General features: G+C 45.5%; 1 protein-coding gene across 1 annotated transcript in view; it reads left to right on the forward strand.

Moving 5' to 3' along the window:
• Positions 1-16,815, forward strand: part of KIF2A (kinesin family member 2A) — a 443,213-nt gene that overhangs the window by 136,536 nt on the left and 289,862 nt on the right. The window contains 2 exon segments of the mRNA XM_030193169.1: positions 13,295-13,417; positions 16,422-16,522. Coding sequence (XP_030049029.1) covers positions 13,295-13,417; positions 16,422-16,522 — 224 coding nt within the window.

Below are 16,815 nucleotides of genomic sequence, written 5' to 3' on the forward strand. Positions count from 1 at the left end.
TATGCCTGGAATCGACTTCCTGAGCCAGTCCGTCAAGCTCCATCTCTGGCTGTCTTCAAATCTAAGCTAAAAGCCCACCTTTTTGATGCTGCTTTTAACTCCTAACCCTTATTCACTTGTTCAGAACCCTTATTTTATCATCCTCACCTTATTAATATTCCCTTATCTCTTTGTCCTGTTTGTCTGTCCTAATTAGATTGTAAACTCTGTCGAGCAGGGACTGTCTCTTCATGTTCAAGTGTACAGCGCTGCGTACGTCTAGTAGCGCTATAGAAATAAGTAGTAGTAGTTTAAGAAGTGTACCAAGTGCAAGAGATCATGTTCGTTTTGGGCAACTATAGCTAGTGCCTGAAATGGCTGGGATCGATTGTGGTTCCTCTTCTTGTAAACTCTGTTTGCAGATGTTAAGGAGAGGCATCAGAGAGTATGAGAAGCAGCATAAAAGAATTTTAGTCACAAAGAAGTCCAGTATATCAACATCGGCATTGGTCTCCATGGCTCCAGGAGCTGCATAAAATACTGAGAATGTATTGTCTCAACCTCCCTCGACATCGAGTGTTGATTGAGGCCATCAGAGTCTGGGTATCCTCTGATTTCTTTTTTTCTCCAACCCCACCCCCAAGAAAGAGGAAGGGTTTGTCTTCATCCTCACCAGCACCAAGGGATGTCAATATGGAATGTCGAACAGAAGCCAAGATGCAGTGACGTGGCTTCCCCTCGAAGTCCAGCGCAGAAAACATTGAGGTACAATGGCTATTGGTGCCCGCAATGCGCTCCTGAAGATGAGGGTAGCTAGCTCTTTGACATTGTACAGGGTGGGTTAGCCTCCAAGAACCTGAGACATCGCCCCTGATAGAACTTAGATTTCTTTGAATGACATGACCATGCTAACTGAGGCTCAATCTTTGTCGATGGTGGTCCTTGAACGCCTCTTGGGTAGATTTGAGGAATTCATAAAGTGCTTCTTTGCAGCAAAAAGCTGTGGAATCAAGTCCCATGCTCTGCCTGAAGGTAGTGCATTGACACCAAGACCTAGTCCTGATTATGATGTCAGTCATTCGAGGTAGGCAGAGACTTGGATATCTCCAAGGGAGTACTTCTGATCTCCCCTAGGCATCTGAGGAAACACCTTGAAGAAGGGTCCCTTTCCACCACATGAGAGGAAGTCTCCTCCTCAGGAGCTGCTTTTTTTTTTTTTTTTTTTCAATTTAGTATGGGAGATGACCAAGTCATCCCCATTTGAGTTGGAAACTGAGGATGAGCCCAGGGCAGAGATGTTAGACATCCTCCAAAAGAGGTTGTGACAGTGCCTGTGCACAGAATCCTGAAGCTAGTACAGATGAAGATGTGGGAGACCCCCCTCCCCCCCTCTGTTCAGCAGATCAACAAGAAGATCAACTCTATATCCAGAAGGTTCCGGGATAAATCCATTCTCAAAGGGATTAAGAGTATTATGACTCGCTACTCGGTGCCTCCTGGGAGGGATGTGAGAACCTTGGAGTCTTTTGTGAAAAAGATTTTTCAAAATGCTATGATTACTTCCCACATAGCTTTTTACCAACTCTTACTGAGTATGTACTTGGGGAATGTTGTTAGCAGTGTGGCAGAGTTTGCTTGCATTCTCCCCCGAGAGATGGCTGATGAGCTCCTAGCCAAAGAGCATGAGTGTGGAAAATACATGAATATGGTGACCTATAATTTTGATATGGCATCCAGAGCCTCTACAATGGGGATTAGGATCTGCAGATCTTCCCTGGGTGTGGGCTTCAGACCCACCTCCTGGATGTGCAGGAGAAGCTGGCGGACATTTTGTGCCGTAGAGAGAAATTTTTTAAAACAAGGTGCAAGAGGTTGCTGACCTCATCAAGAAGCACTCTAGTCACTCTCCAGGTCCCCTCACAGCTCAGCATCCTCATCCAAGAGATATGTTAGCAGAGAGCAATGGAGGTCCAACTACTCACATTCAAGGACTCTGGTCTGCTCAGGAGGAAACTTCAGCAGAAAAACCTTCTGGAGTTAAACAGTCTGGAATGTGCTAAAAGTCTTTAAGATCAGTTGTCGAACCAAATTATACTAGTATAAACAGACAATCAGGTTACAATGTACTACATCAACAAGCAGAGAGGCATGGTGGTCATATCTCCTTGTTAGGAAGCGGTTAGGATGTGGAAATAGGTCATATTCCATGGAATTTTGCTCAAAGGCATGTATTTGGTGGGGAAAGATAACTGTCTGGCAGATGGCTGAGTCAGGTCATGCAACCTCACAAGTAGTCTCTGAACATGGGTGATTCTGTGTACACATCCTAAGTTCCTTCCTAAGGTAGTGTCAGATTTCCATGGTAACTAGTCAATAGTCCTGCCAACATTTTTTTCCAAAACCTCATACCCACAGAGGTGAAAGCCCACTGCACACTTGGGACTGGTAGAGATCTTTGGCCTTCTGTCTGGAGCAGACTAAAGCTCATAGAAAGTCCACCCAGCTTTTTGTTTCTTTTGACCCAAACAGGTTAGGAGCTGCAATCAGCCAGCACACTTTTTCTAATTGGTTAGCAGACTGCATACCTTTTACTTTTGTCCAGACTGGTTTGACTGTGGAATATTGTCAGAGCCATGGCTGCATCCGTAGCCCACTTGAGATCAGCCTTCATAGAGGAAATTTGCAGAACTGTAATGTGGTCTTCAGTCCAAACATTGACATCTCACTACTATTTGAAACAGGACTCCCGACTTGACAGTTGGTTTGGCCAGACAGTCCTTCAGAATCTGTTTGGGATCTAGAATCCAACTCCACCCCCGTGCCTATTAAAAAAAAAAATTGCAATAATAATAGTTGCAGAACTTCATAGGCCCTGCCTATTGCAGGCCTTATTAATGTTCCCTGTTTTTGTTTTAAGGCAGTCTGTGTAGCTAGGAATTCCGAACTGTAAGAATTTGACATCCTGCGTGTCCTCATATAAAACAGTTAACTTATCTGTATTAGGGATTCTCTGACGACAGCAAGATGCATATCTTTACATAACCACTCAGCTCCCCCCTGGAGTTGAATTCCATAAGCTCTACTTATTGGAGTGATGAGGTCCCACACGATAGCAGGTAAGAAGGCATACAAATTTGCAGTGCTATGCTGCAAAAAGCTTCTGGAAAATGAACGGGAACATTCACCTCAACTGTAAAAATATTCATTTTGCTTTCCTGGCCTATTTTGTTTGTAACCAGATACACCAACTGATGTTAAAAGAAGCCACAGTGGGAACCAACAAGTGATGAAACACATCAGTGGCCTACTCCTCTTCTGCATTGTGTAACCAGTTAAACCAACTTTGGCAGTGTTCAGAATTAAGCACTTCCTGCATGGAATATGTCTCGTACAAACTTATGATTTAATTTATTAATTTTGAAAATCAGAGTGGACCACATAATCTGTGGTATTTTTGCCATGTGTAAAAGCATTGCAAGATCCTTATGGAAAGATTTAGTTAAAAAAAGAAAACATGCCAGCATTTATAAATTCTGTTTGCAGCTCATGATGCCTTGTTAGTAAAATGCAATACACAAACATGTCCATTTCTGATTTTTCATGTTCTTGTTAATAATTACCATTAGCCTAAAGGGTCTCAAATAGCTTGATTTACAACTGAACAAGGAAACCTCTATGTTCTGCCACTTGTTAGCAATGTCTGAACGATGAGATCTAGTGAACATTAATTCAAAATAGCTGTCCATATGGGGCTGGACCAATGATGTATATTGGAGTTGAATGACCAATTTGATAATATGCTTGCTGACTGCAGATAAGAACGCCAAAGGATGAATAGGACAGGACCAAACAAAACAAAGGAAGCATACATATCAAAGAACACATACACACACACAAAATCAGAAAATGGTGTACTCAATCACAGTACACCATCTCAAACAACAGTACTGAAAAAGGAAAAGGCCTATCGAGAAAAACAGGATCTTAAAACTTTCTTAAAGAAATAAAAATAGACCACTGACTGAGGTAAAGAATTCCATAATCTTGGTGCTAAATATCACATACTTTGGTGAATAGTTTGAGATTATTGCCATTTGTTTATTAAAATTTATGTTGAGCTTGGATTTTTTAATGTCTGTATGTGAGTAATCAAATCAAAATAATGTTCGACTTCACTGTAATGTTTTGAGATAACATATATTCTCCGAAGACAAGCAGGCTCAAACATTCTTACAAATGGGTCATCGTCCGCGACGGCCCAGGAGACGGAAGAAACTTTAAAGCTGGAGAAAACTTCCCGAACGTTCCGTCGTGTGGGCCAACTCACCGCGCATGCGTGGGTGGCTTCCCACCCGCAACGCAAATGTGCAGTGACCAGTTCTTTTTTTTTCCGCACTTTGAGAGAGTTGTGCTTACCTCTACTCCCTTGTTTTTGTTGCCCCGGAGAACCGCTTTTTTTCACGTTTATCACGCCCCTTTTTCTTCTTTTCTTCACTGATAAATTTTTAAAAAAAAAATAGTGTTTCTTCCCATATTTTTTTTAGTTTTGCCTCACTTTTTCAAGTTTCCATTCTTTTCCGTTGCGGCTGTGTCTTTCTCCCTTTTTTCTGCCTTTTTAATTGGCACAATCGAGTCTTTTGATTTCGCGGACGCTATTTTCCCGCCCATGTCATTGAAGACTCCCAGAGGTTTCAAACGCTGTTCTCGCTGCAACCGGATCATATCGGGTACCGACCCCCACACGTGGTGCCTCCAGTGTCTTGGGCCCAATCATCTTCTAGTTGCCTGTAAGCTGTGTAAGTTAATGAAGAAAAGGACCCAGGTGGCTCGAGAGGCTCAGCGCGAGAGACTTTTTTCTGACCGGTCCGGTCCTTTGACGTCGGCATCGACATGGTACCAAGGTCGGCGACGTCGAGGGAAGCAGTGACACCGAGAGTCCAGGTAATGGCTGCCGAAAGACTGCTTCGAGCTGGGAGCAGCGAGGCATCGAGTGGGTCTCCACCCGTCTGGAGGCCTTCTGCTATGCAGGCCCCCGGGGACCGACCTGAGTCAGACCCGGCCCCGAGGAGGTGTGAGGATTCCACGTCCTCATCAGTACCGAGGAGTCTCGATGACGGGCGTCGAGCAAAGGGGAACAAGCATCGTCATTGATCTTCCAGGCATGGTACCGAGAGCTCCGGGGAGCTGAGGGAGTCGGCACCCGAGAAGCGTCTGCGCCGGATCACTCACCCTCCATTCAGGAGGTGCCGATGCGTCGGTCGTCCGGCAGCCTGGTACCGGCTCTCGAGCCCCCTCAGATTCTGGCACCGGCCCCACAGCCTTTGCCGTTGGCAGCTCTCGATGAGCTTCTGGAAGGCGTGCTTCGTCAGTCTATCTTGGTGTCGGGGGTGCTTGCGCCTCCCGTACCAACTGCAGAGACTGCATCTGGGCCATCACCTGTGAGGAGGTCCCCGCCCTCGGTGCCGCTTGCCACCCGGGCCGACTCCCCCTCGACGTCGGTGGAGGAAGCTTCACTGGAGTCCAGGCAGGGGTCGACTTCTCGACATCCCCCATGAGGTCGTTGATCCTCGACGTCGAGGCAGGCTTGGGTTCGGGCTGCTCTTAGGGAGCTTCTGTCTGATACCAAAGAAGAGCGCTCATGGGGAGAAGAGGAAGACCCCAGGTACTTTTCGGAGGAAGAGTCCTGTGGGCTTCCCTCACATCCTACTCCACCAATTGAAGTAAGGATGTCTCCATCTGAGAGTCTTACTTTTTCATCCTTTGTACTTGCAACGGCCCCCCCTGCACAATACACTCAGGAAAGTGCTGATGCGGAATTGGTCTTGCCCTCTTTCTAATCCAGTGGTCCCCAAGAAGTCCGAGTCCCAGTACAGAGTCCATGGAGAGCCTGTAATGATGAAGGCCCAACTTCCTCACGATTCCATGGTGGGGGACTCTACTCTTAGAAGACCCAAGAATACTAGAGACTATGCCTTGGCACCCCCAGGCAGAGAGTCTAGGACCTTGGATTCTTTTGGGAGGAGAATGTATCAGGCCGCAATGCTCGCCGCCAAGATCCAAACATACCAGCTCTACACGAGCATTCACTTACAGAACTCAGTGAGGCAACTGTCCAGTTTAGTCGAAGCACTTCCTGCGGAGCTTGCTGAACCTTTTCACCAGGTGGACAGGCAGCAGAAGGTGTGTCGCAAATTCCTTGCCAGGGGGTCTTACGACACTTTTGATGTGGCATCCCAAGTAGCTGCTCAAGGTATAGTGATGCGCAGACTCTCATGGCTGCGTGTCTCGGACCTGGATCAGAAGACCCAGCAGTGAATGGCGGATGTTCCTTGCCGGGGGGGGGGGGGGGGGGGGGGGGAGGGGGGTGTACTCTCTTTGGAGAAAAAGTAGAGGATATGGTTGATCAGATGAAAAAGCAACATGATGCCATGGATTCTCTCTCCCGCCGGACATCTTCTGCCATTGCCTCCTCATCCAGGAGGTTTTTTGGAGGGAGGAGGAGTGCTCCCTATTCCTATAATAGGCGTAGGTACACTCCTGCTTCTCAGCAGCCAGTTCAGTCTCAGTCCCAGCATGTGCGTTCTCGTCAACGCCGTGCGCATAAGGCCCCTAGGGCTCCCCAGCAAAAGCAAGGGACGGGCTTTTGACTGGCGCCAGTGCAGCATAGCCGCAGTAATAGTGTCCATACCGGGCGACTTGCCTGTCGGGGGGGAGGTTGATATTTTTTTACCAAAGGTGGCCTCTTATAACTTCCAACAAGTGGGTTCTTCAAATAGTCTGGTTAGAATACATACTCAATCTGGCATCCAGGTCTCCAAATTGCCCACCGGGAGCTCAATCCTTCAGCTCCCAGCACAAGCAGGTACTTGCAGAGGAACTCTCCGCCCTTCTAAAGACCAGTGCGGTCGAACCCGTTCCACCAGGGGAAGATGGGCTGGGATTCTATTCCAGGTATTTCCTTGTGCAAAAGAAAACGAGGGATGCGTCCCATCCTAGACCTAAGGGCCCTGAACAAATTCCTAGTCCGAGAAAAGTTCAGGATGGTTTCCCTGGACACCCCATGATTCAGGAAAACGATTAGCTATGCTCTCTGGACTTAAAGGATGCCTATACTCACATCTCGGTGCTCCCAACTCACAGGAAGTACCTTCGATTTTGACTGGGAACTCAGCACTTTCAGTACTGTGTACTTCCCTTTGGTCTCGCATCTGCGCTCAGGGTATTCACAAAGTGCTTGGCAGTTGTCGCAGCATCGCTACGCAGACTGGGAGTTCATCTGTTCCCTTATCTCGATGATTGGCTGGTGAAGAACACTTAAGAGGCAGGGGCTCTACGGTCCATGCAGATGACTATTCAACTGCTGGAGCTACTGGGGTTTGTAATAAATTATCCCAAGTCCCATCTTGTTCCAGTGCAGAAATTGGAGGTCATTGGAGCTCTGTTGGACCCAAGGACGTTTCGAGGTTATCTTCCCCAGGCAAGGGCAGACAATCATCTGGCCCTAGTGTCCTTGGCTCGAGCGTCTCAACAGATCACAGCTCGGCAGATGTTGAGACTTTTAGGGCACATGGCCTCCACAGTTCATGTGACTCCCATGGCGCGCCTACATATGAGATCAGCTCAATGGACCCTAGCTTCCCAGTGGTGCCAGGCCACAGGGAATCTAGAGGATATAATCCATTTCTCCACCGATTTTTGCAGCTCCCTTCAGTGGTGGACCATTCGATCCAATCTAACCTTGGGATGCCCATTCCAAATTCCTCAGACACAAAAAGTGCTGACGACGGATGCATCACTCCTGAGGTGGGGAGCTCATGTAGATGGATTTCACACTCAAGGGGTTTGGTCCTTTCAGGGAAAAGGGTCTTCAGATCAATCTCCTGGAATTGCGAGCGATCTGGAACGCTCTCAAGGCTTTCAGAGATCGGCTGTCCAACCAGATCATCCTAATGCAGACAGACAATCAGGTTGCTATGTATTACTCCAACAAGCAGGGGGGCACCGGATCTCGCCCTTTGTGTCAGGATGTGGCTTTGGGCCCACCATCACGGTATGTTTCTCCAGGCCACATATCTGGCAGATGTAAACAACAGTCTAGCCGACAGGTTGAGCAGGATCATGCAACCTCACAAGTGGTCCCTCAACATGGACGTTGTCCGCAAGATCTTCCGAGTATGGGGCACCCCCTCGGTGGATCTTTTTGCCACTCAGACAGATCACAAAGTCCCTCAATTCTGTTCCAGACTTGAGGCCCACAACAGACTAGCGTCGGATGCCTTTCTCCTACATTGGGGAACAGGCCTTCTGTATGCGTATCCTCCCATACTTCTCGTAGGAAAGACTCTTCTGTAACTCAGGCAAGACCGTGGAACCATGAGTCTGATTGCACCTTTTTGGCCCCGTTAGATCTGGTTCCCTCTTCTTCTAGAGTTATCCTCCAAAGAACCGTGAAGATTGGAGTGTTTTCCGACCTTCATCACCCAGAACGATGGGTCGCTTCTACATACCAACCTCCAGTCTCTGGCTCTCACGGCCTGGATGTTGAGAACTTAGAAGTTGCCTCTTTAGGCCTTTCAGAGGGTGTCTCCCGTATCTTGCTTGCTTCCAGGAAAGATTCTATGAAAAGGTGTTATTCTTTTAAATGGAGGAGGTTTGCCGTCTGATGTGACAGCAAGACCCTTAGATCCCTTTTCTTGTCCTACATGGACCCTGCTTGAATACCTTCTACACTTATCAGAGTCTGGTCTCAAGACCAACTCCATAAGGGTTCACCTTAGTGCAATTAGTGCTTACCATCAACGTATAGAAGGTCCGCCTATCTCTGGACAGCCTTTAGTTCGTTTTATGAGAGGTTTGCTTTTGTCAAAGCCCCCGGTCAAACCTCCGCCATTGTCATGGGATCTCAATGTCGTTCTCACCCAGCTGATGAAAACTCCTTTTGAGCCACTGAATTCCTGCCATCTGAAGTATTTGGCTTGGAAGGTCATTTTCTTAGTGGCTGTTACTTCAGCTCATAGAGTCAGTGAGCTCCAAGCCCTGGTAGTGCATTTACCTTATATTAAATTTCATTACAACAGAGTAGTCCTCCGCACTCACCCTAAGTTTTTGCCGAAGGTAGTGTCGGAGTTCCATCTGAACCAGTCAATTGTCTTGCCGACATTTTTTCCCTGTCCACATACCCGCCCTGGTGAGGACAACTTGCACACCTTGGACTGTAAGAGAGCATTGGCCTTTTACGTGGAGCGGACGAAGCCCTTTAGACAGCCCGCCCAGTTGTTTCTTTTGATCCCAACAGGAGTGGAGTTGCCATCGGAAAATGCACCATTGCAGATTGCATTTCCTTCACCTATGCCCAGGCTGAACTGATTCTGGTGGTCCATGTCACGGCTCATAATGTTAGAGGCATGGCTGCGTCAGTGGCTCATTTGAAGTCAGCCTCCATTGAAGAGATTTGCAAGGCTGCAACGTGGTCATCAGTCCACACATTCACATCTCACTACTGCCTTCAGCAGGATAGCCGACGCGACAGTCGGTGCTGCAGAATCTGTTCGGGGTTTAGAATCCAACTCCACCCTCCTAGGCCCAATTCTGTTATGTTCCAGGCTGCACTCTCTTAGTTGTGTTTCTTTTTAGGTCAATCTATATTAAGTCCTCTCCGTTGTGAGGCCCAATTGACCAGTGTTTATTATTTTGAGTGAGCCTGGGGGCTAGGGATACCCCATGTTTAAGAATGTTTGAGCCTGCTTGTCCTCGGAGAAAATGAAGATACATACCTGTAGTAGGTATTCTCCGAGGACAGCAGGCTCAATATTCTTACAACCCTCCCTCCTCCCCATTGGAGTTGTTTCACTTATATTATTTTGCTTTTTATTAAACTGGTCACTGCACGTTCGCGTCGCGGGTGGGTCGGCCCGCGCGATGTAACGTTTGGGAAGTTTTCTCCAGCTTTAAAGTTTCTTCTGTCTCCTGGGCCTACTGTCCTCGGAGAATACCTGCTACACGTATGTATTTTCATTTTATTCTAATAGAATCTCAAGATTGTAATGAAAATCTTTCAATTATTTTAATAGGACCTCGGTGGCACCACTCAGGGCTCAGTCATCTCATAGCCCCCAAGCTTTATGTACCCACTTTGTCATTGGCCCTTACAATAACTACCTATTTTAAATTTACTAAAGTTTCTATAAAAGTACTTTTGTTTCCTATTTATAATTTAAGCATTCATTTATCTTAGCATAAAGGTGTCCAGATTGGCCAGGGGAATGAGTAGAGGAGTAGCCTAGTGGTTAATGCGGTGGGCTGAGAACCTGGGGAGCTAGGTTTGATTCCCCCTGCAGGTCCTTGTGACCCTGGGCAAATCACTGAACTCTCCAATGCCTCAGGTACAAAATAAATAACCTGTATATAATGTGTAAACTGCTTTGATTGTGACCTGAGAAATGCAACATATCAAATTCCTTTCCATTTCCCTATTTGTCCTTTCTCAAAGAACATACCCTGCATACACACAATAATTAATATGGTGCATAAAACTTCCTTTAAATTAATTTCCTCAAAATTTATAATTACCATTAAATACCAAACTTGGTTCTAAACCCCAGCTCTTTCTGGGACAAAGATGACAGCGGTGTCCTCAAACTACATTTATATATCTAACGCTAATCAGCTGATACCACCTAATCAGTAATAAGCTGCCTAAACTAAATCAGTGACACCCGTTCAATCTGTGCATTTAGTCTGAACTGGTGACTGTATTAAGTAAATAAATTCACCATAATTTTTTAAAGTTTAACATTTTCTCATAATTTTCTCATGTGCTCATGTAATTTAAATGATGTGGGTCGTAGTAGTCCTGTTAAGTGTCGCCTTAATGAACATAAATTTCATATATCAACCGATAATATATATGCTCCTTTAGTCTAACGTTGGAAGGACTGTGGGACAGAGCGTCAGAAATTTGATGGAGGTTGATAGATCAGATGATTGTAGGATGGGAGGGTGGAAATGGTGATTTTAAACTTTAAAGAGCAATAGTGGATTTATTTACTTAATGCAGTCACCCATTCAGTCTAAATACAGAGATCAAATAGGCGTAGCTGATTTAGTTTAGGAGGCTTGCTTTTGGCTAGGTGGTATCAGCTGAATACAGTTAGATATATAAATGTAGTTTGAGGATGACATCATCATCTCTGTCAGCAGAGGTTTAGAGGTGCATTCAGCACTTAATGGTGGTGATACATTTTGAGGAAGTTAAATTAAAAAGTTTTATGCACCATATTAATCGTTGTGTGTGTGTTGTAGGGGATGTTCTTGAGAAAGCCAGGAGGCGAAACATGGTACATATTGAACAAATATTCCCCTGGCTGATCTGGACATCTTTATGCTAAGATAAGTAGTGCTTAAATTAGAAATAGGAAACAAAAGTACTTTTATAGAAAATTTAAATTTAAAATAGGTTGTTATTGTAAGGACCAGTAATGAAGCGGGAACATAAAACTTAGGGGTTATGTGATGATTGAGCCCTGAGTAGTGCTGCCGAAGTCCTGTTAAAATAAATTGAAAGATCTTTTTCATTATGGTCTTGAGACTCTATTGGAATAGTATATGTGAGTAATAGCATTTAGCAGGATGTTCCCAACCATACATAGTAGGTGACTGTAGACAGTAATTGGCCAGTAAACATAATTTATAAATTTAGTAAAAAAGGCTCATTTCTGACACACATGAAACTGGCGCTAGCAAGGTTTTCCTCGGAGTGTGTATGTTTGAGAGAGTGTATGTGAGATTGACTGTGTGTGAGAGATAGATGAATGTTCGAGTGTGTGTGTGTGAGAGAGAGAGTGAGTCTGGGTGCGAGTGTGTCTGTGAGAGAGAGTGTGTGTGTGTGTGTGTGTGTGTGTGTGTGTGTGAGAATTAGTGTGTGCAAGTGCGTATGTGAGACACAGTGAGAGAGAGAGTGTGTGAGACACAGACTCTCTGTGAGACTGAGTGTATTTATTTATTTATTTAGATCATTTATACCCCGCCTTTTGCCACAGTTGCGCAGCCTCAAAGCGGCTTACAATAAACTAGCGAAATAAATACAATTACATTAGAATAATTGGGAACATAAAACAGGGAAGAAGGGAGGGAAAGGGGAGAGAAACTAAGATGGTCGGCAGAAATCCAGGCGAGTCAGGAGGGATGGTGGAGATCCAGGCAGGTCAAAGGGCTCGAACATATCCAGGCAAGGCGATCCTCGAACTGACACAGGGAAAAACAGGAGCAAATCGCAGCCAGGAGTTGATGAAAGCTGGAGCCAGGCAACACCTGCAACGGGGGCAATGATGCTGGATCCAAGATGGCAGTTCAAACAGCCCTCCACCGAAGCACCAACCGTCAGGGCGCTAGCAAGGAACGCATCTGCAGCCAATGTCCGTTTCAGCTCAGCCTCGTACACTTGTGAGCCAGACAAATCAGACGATGATGGCTGTGGTCCTGCAGCAGGCACACTGTGCTCCCTCAAATGAACGACCACATCAATAGCCAACCTGGCGACCTGCACCCCCGTGCTGCAGTCGTTCACGTCCGCCTCAATGGAGACCCGCCGGGCAGCAGCACTCCCCCCCCCCCCCCCCCCCATGTCCGCGACCCAAGAGAGTGTTTGAGTGACTGTGTGACACATAGAGAGTGAATTGTGATATAGTGTGAGACATAGAGTGTGTGAGAGAGAGTTTGTGTGAGAGAGAAAGACATTGACTGTGAGAGAGAGAATGCGTGAGAGAGAGAATGCGTGAGAGAGAGAGAGTGTGACAGAGATTCCTCCCCCCCCCTCTGATGTCAGGCCCCCCCTCCCTTCCTCTTTCTCTCTGGTGTCGGCCCCCTCTCGCTCTCTCTGGTGTCTGAGCGTTACTGTGCAGGACGCTGAGCTCTGGCTGTGCTTCAAGGAACTGACCAATCCTATTTAATAGAATGCACCTCCAACATTCTGAATCCGAGAAACCTCGTGTGGTTGGTCACTTCTGCTTGTGACGAACACGGAAGTATGTGATGTCAATTCAGGAGATGGATACAGAGAGCAGGAATGCCTCAGCCATGCAGTCAGCTTCAGAATGTTGGAGGTGCGTTTTATTATATAGGATATCTTTTTATATGTAAAAAGTAATATATAGGAACTAGGTGCACTTGGTATTATATTAGAAAAGCCAAATAGTGTTTTGTTAACATTTTATAGTTAGATTGTAGTATTACAACATGGAATGCCCTATATTGGTATTAAAATCTTGAATTATACATTTTATTACATTTTCCTTTTTTGTTGTTGTTTTTTTTGCAGCCATAGGTTCTGCCCGTGCACGGCCAAGTCAACTTCCAGAGCAGTCCTCCTCTGCACAACAGAATGGTACTGTTTCAGATATATCTCCTGCTCAACCTGGAGTAAAGGACTTTGGCCCTCCTTGTATGTAACCATATATCAAGGATTCATTCATGTTAAATGCACACATATTCTTGAATAATTAAATTCTGAGAGGTCTAGAATTAGCATGGTACCTGTTCACCAATTTGCTATTTTAAGTCTCTACCTTTAACAATATGAATAATTAAATTCTGATAGGTCTAGAATTAGCATGGTACGTGTTCACCAATTTGCTATTTTAAGTCTCTACCTTTAACAATATGAAAAATGGCACCCTATTCAATAAACATTTTCCTGGTAAAATCTCTGTCAATTTGGAATTTTACCATTGACACAACAAAAGATTGCTTTGGTTTGTGGGCTTAAGTATAACAGTTTATGTTCTTGTTATTGCCTTTTATGCTATTACCATGCATGATTTATGTGCTTCTATGTTTCTATTTAGAAACATAATATATTGGGGGGGGGGGGGGGGGGGGGGAAAGATTACTTTGGTGATTTAGCGTTCAGAGCCAGTAAAAGTGAACTTTGATTTTTGTTACTATGGCTCTCTCAAACCCAAGTGCATATAAATGGATGTGTTTTGGATGGGACAAGAGCATAGCAGTTAAATAATAATTTAGTCCCCATTTTAAAAGGGGAATAAAATGCCTGTGTCCTGGAAGACTGATGTTTATTTTGCTAAAATGGATACTTACGCTGCACACACCCGGTGCGTTGACATCCACTTATCCTGTATTTTAGAACATTCTCTACATTGGCAGATTCTGTTCTAAAATATTTGTGAAACTTGAGATGTACTGACCTGCACATTTGAATTCCGACTTCTAAGAGCTGTCTAAAATAGGGATGCCTGTCTTTTGCTGTTTTAGCTAATAATACACAAAATCTTTGTATTTTTTTTTTTCTCCGAGGACAAGCAGGCTGCTTGTTCTCACATATAGGTTGACATCTGCGTCGGAGCAAGGAATCGGACGGCTATTTTGCTAGTAAAATATAAAAAAACCTTTCCAGAGTCTTCTGGTGTGCGAGCACCGTGCATGCGCAGCCGTCTTCCCGCCCATCATGTGAACGTTCCCGCTCAGTTATTTTTTCTCCGCGGTGAGCTGCGGTCAAGTTTCCCCGCTCCTCGCAGGCCCGGGAAGAGTTTTCTGACTACTTTTTTGTCTCTTCATTCTTTTCTTCTTATTTGTAGTAGAATTTATAGTTTAAAAAAAAAAAACTCCCGTAGTTTTTTCTTTACCTTTTTGCCCCTTTTTAAGTTTCCTTTATTTTTCGACGCAGCCGGGTTGCTCCCTTCTTTTCGTGCCATTTTTTTTCTTTTAACAGGCACGATCGTTTCTTTTGATTTCGCTGAAGCCCTTTTTTCTTCCATGTCATCGAAGACACCCACCCAGCGGCTTTAAACGTTGTACTCAGTACAACCGGACTATCTCAGGTACCGATACCCAAGCTTCGTGTATCCAGTGCCTTGGGCCCGACTACAGCCCAGCCACTTGTAGTCTGTGTCTTCGCATGAAGAAATGGACCCAAGTGTCTCGAGAGGTCCAACGAGAAAAGCTTTTTGGGGCTCAGTCCGGTCCTTCGACATCAATACCGAGGTCGGCGACATTGACATCGAGGGATGCATCGACGTCGAGAGCGAAGGTAATGGCTGCGGAATGACCAACTCGTGCTGGGAGCAGTGAGGCATCGAGTGGGTCTCTACCTGTCTCGAGGCCTCCTGTTATGCAGGCCCCCCAGGACCGACCTTCATCGGACCCGGCCTCGAGGAGACATGAGGATTCCATGTCTTCCTCATCAGGTGTCGAGCGAAGGCGAAGAAGCACGTCATCGTTCTCCTTCGACACACGGTGCCGGGAGCTTCGGGGCATGAAGGGATTTGGCACCCAAGAAGCGTCAGCACCGAGCAGATCGTTCCCCTTCTATTCAGGAGGTGCCAATTTGTCGGTCTAGCAGCCCGGTACCTGCTCCCGAGCCATGACAGATTCTGTCACCGGCTCCTTTACGACCCCGCAGCCTTGTCTGACGGCGGCTCTTGACGAGCGCATCAGGGCCCTGCTTCCAGAGTTTCTGGAAGGGTTACTGCGCCAGGTTGCTTTGGTGTTGGGGGTGCTTGCGCCTTCCGTACCGTCGGCTACAGTGGTCTCTGGCCCTTCGCCTGTGGTGGGTTCCCCGACCTTGGTGCCGCCTGCGGCATCGGTGTCAGCTGCCACCCAGGTCGATTATCTGACGTCGGTGGAAGAAGCTTCACCGGAGTACAGGCGGGTGTTGACTTCTTGGCACCACCATTGAGGATGTCGTTCCTTGGCGTCGCGACAAGCTCAGTTTCAGAGTGCTCTAAGAGATGTCTTGTCTGATACTGAAGATGAGCGCTCGTGGGAGGAGGATCCCAGGTACTTCTCTTCTGATGAGTCTTTTGGGATTCCTTCTGAACCTTCCCCTCCACCAGAAAGGAGACTGTCTCCACCGGAGAGTCTATCCTTTACCTCATTTGTCCGGGAAATGGCTGCGGCTATTCCCTTTCCTATGAGGGTTGAGGATGAGCCCAGGGCTGAGATACTCAAGGTCCTGGATTATCCTTCTCCACCTAGAGAGGCTGCAACAGCTCCTTTGCATAATGTACTGAAGGAAGTCCTTATGCGAAACTGGTCGTTCCCTCTGTCTAACCCCGTGATCCCGAGGATACCTGCTAGAGGTATGTATCTTCGCTTTATCGTCCCGTATAAATTTCAAGGCAGTTTTTATTTACATCATTCTACTTTGCATGTATGATATTCATTTATAATGCAGTTACCTGGAAGTTTAAACTGTACAGCGCTGCGTAACCCTAGTAGCGCTCTAGAAATGTCAAGTAGTAGTAGTAGTAAAAGTCATCTAATAAGTTTATCTCAGCAATGTGGTGTTCTCTAAGAGCAATTTATAAATTGTGAACTGTAAGCAAGAACATTTGTGTGCTAACGCATAATTTAGGGCTTTCGTTTTTGTATTTCATATTGAAAACACATTTAATTTCTAAGTATTTTTATAATTCTTTCTCTTTAAGCACGCAGAAAATCCAACTGTGTAAAAGAAGTTGAAAAGTTGCAAGAGAAAAGAGAAAAGCGAAGGCTACAGCAGCAAGAACTTAGAGAAAAAAGAGCCCAGGTGTGTAATTTATTTTTAGGTGAGATAAAGGAGCTTCTGTCAGTAAATGGGATGTATACAAATAAACTATATAATTAGATTAGAAAACAATTTGGGCATAGAGCAAGATATAATAAAGGGAGCTTCCTATTTTGTGTCTTTTACTCTGACACATAAATAAGAAAGTAGATATTTATACCTATTGAACTATATTGTTCAATAACTAATGGCTCCGTTTTCCTAAATTATTTTTGACTTCTAAGTCAGACATTTTATAAAATAAAATAACTTCTGTAAAAGCCGATACTCAACAG

This window comes from Microcaecilia unicolor, chromosome 2 (genome assembly GCF_901765095.1).
Source record: "Microcaecilia unicolor chromosome 2, aMicUni1.1, whole genome shotgun sequence".
Lineage (NCBI taxonomy): Eukaryota > Metazoa > Chordata > Amphibia > Gymnophiona > Siphonopidae > Microcaecilia > Microcaecilia unicolor.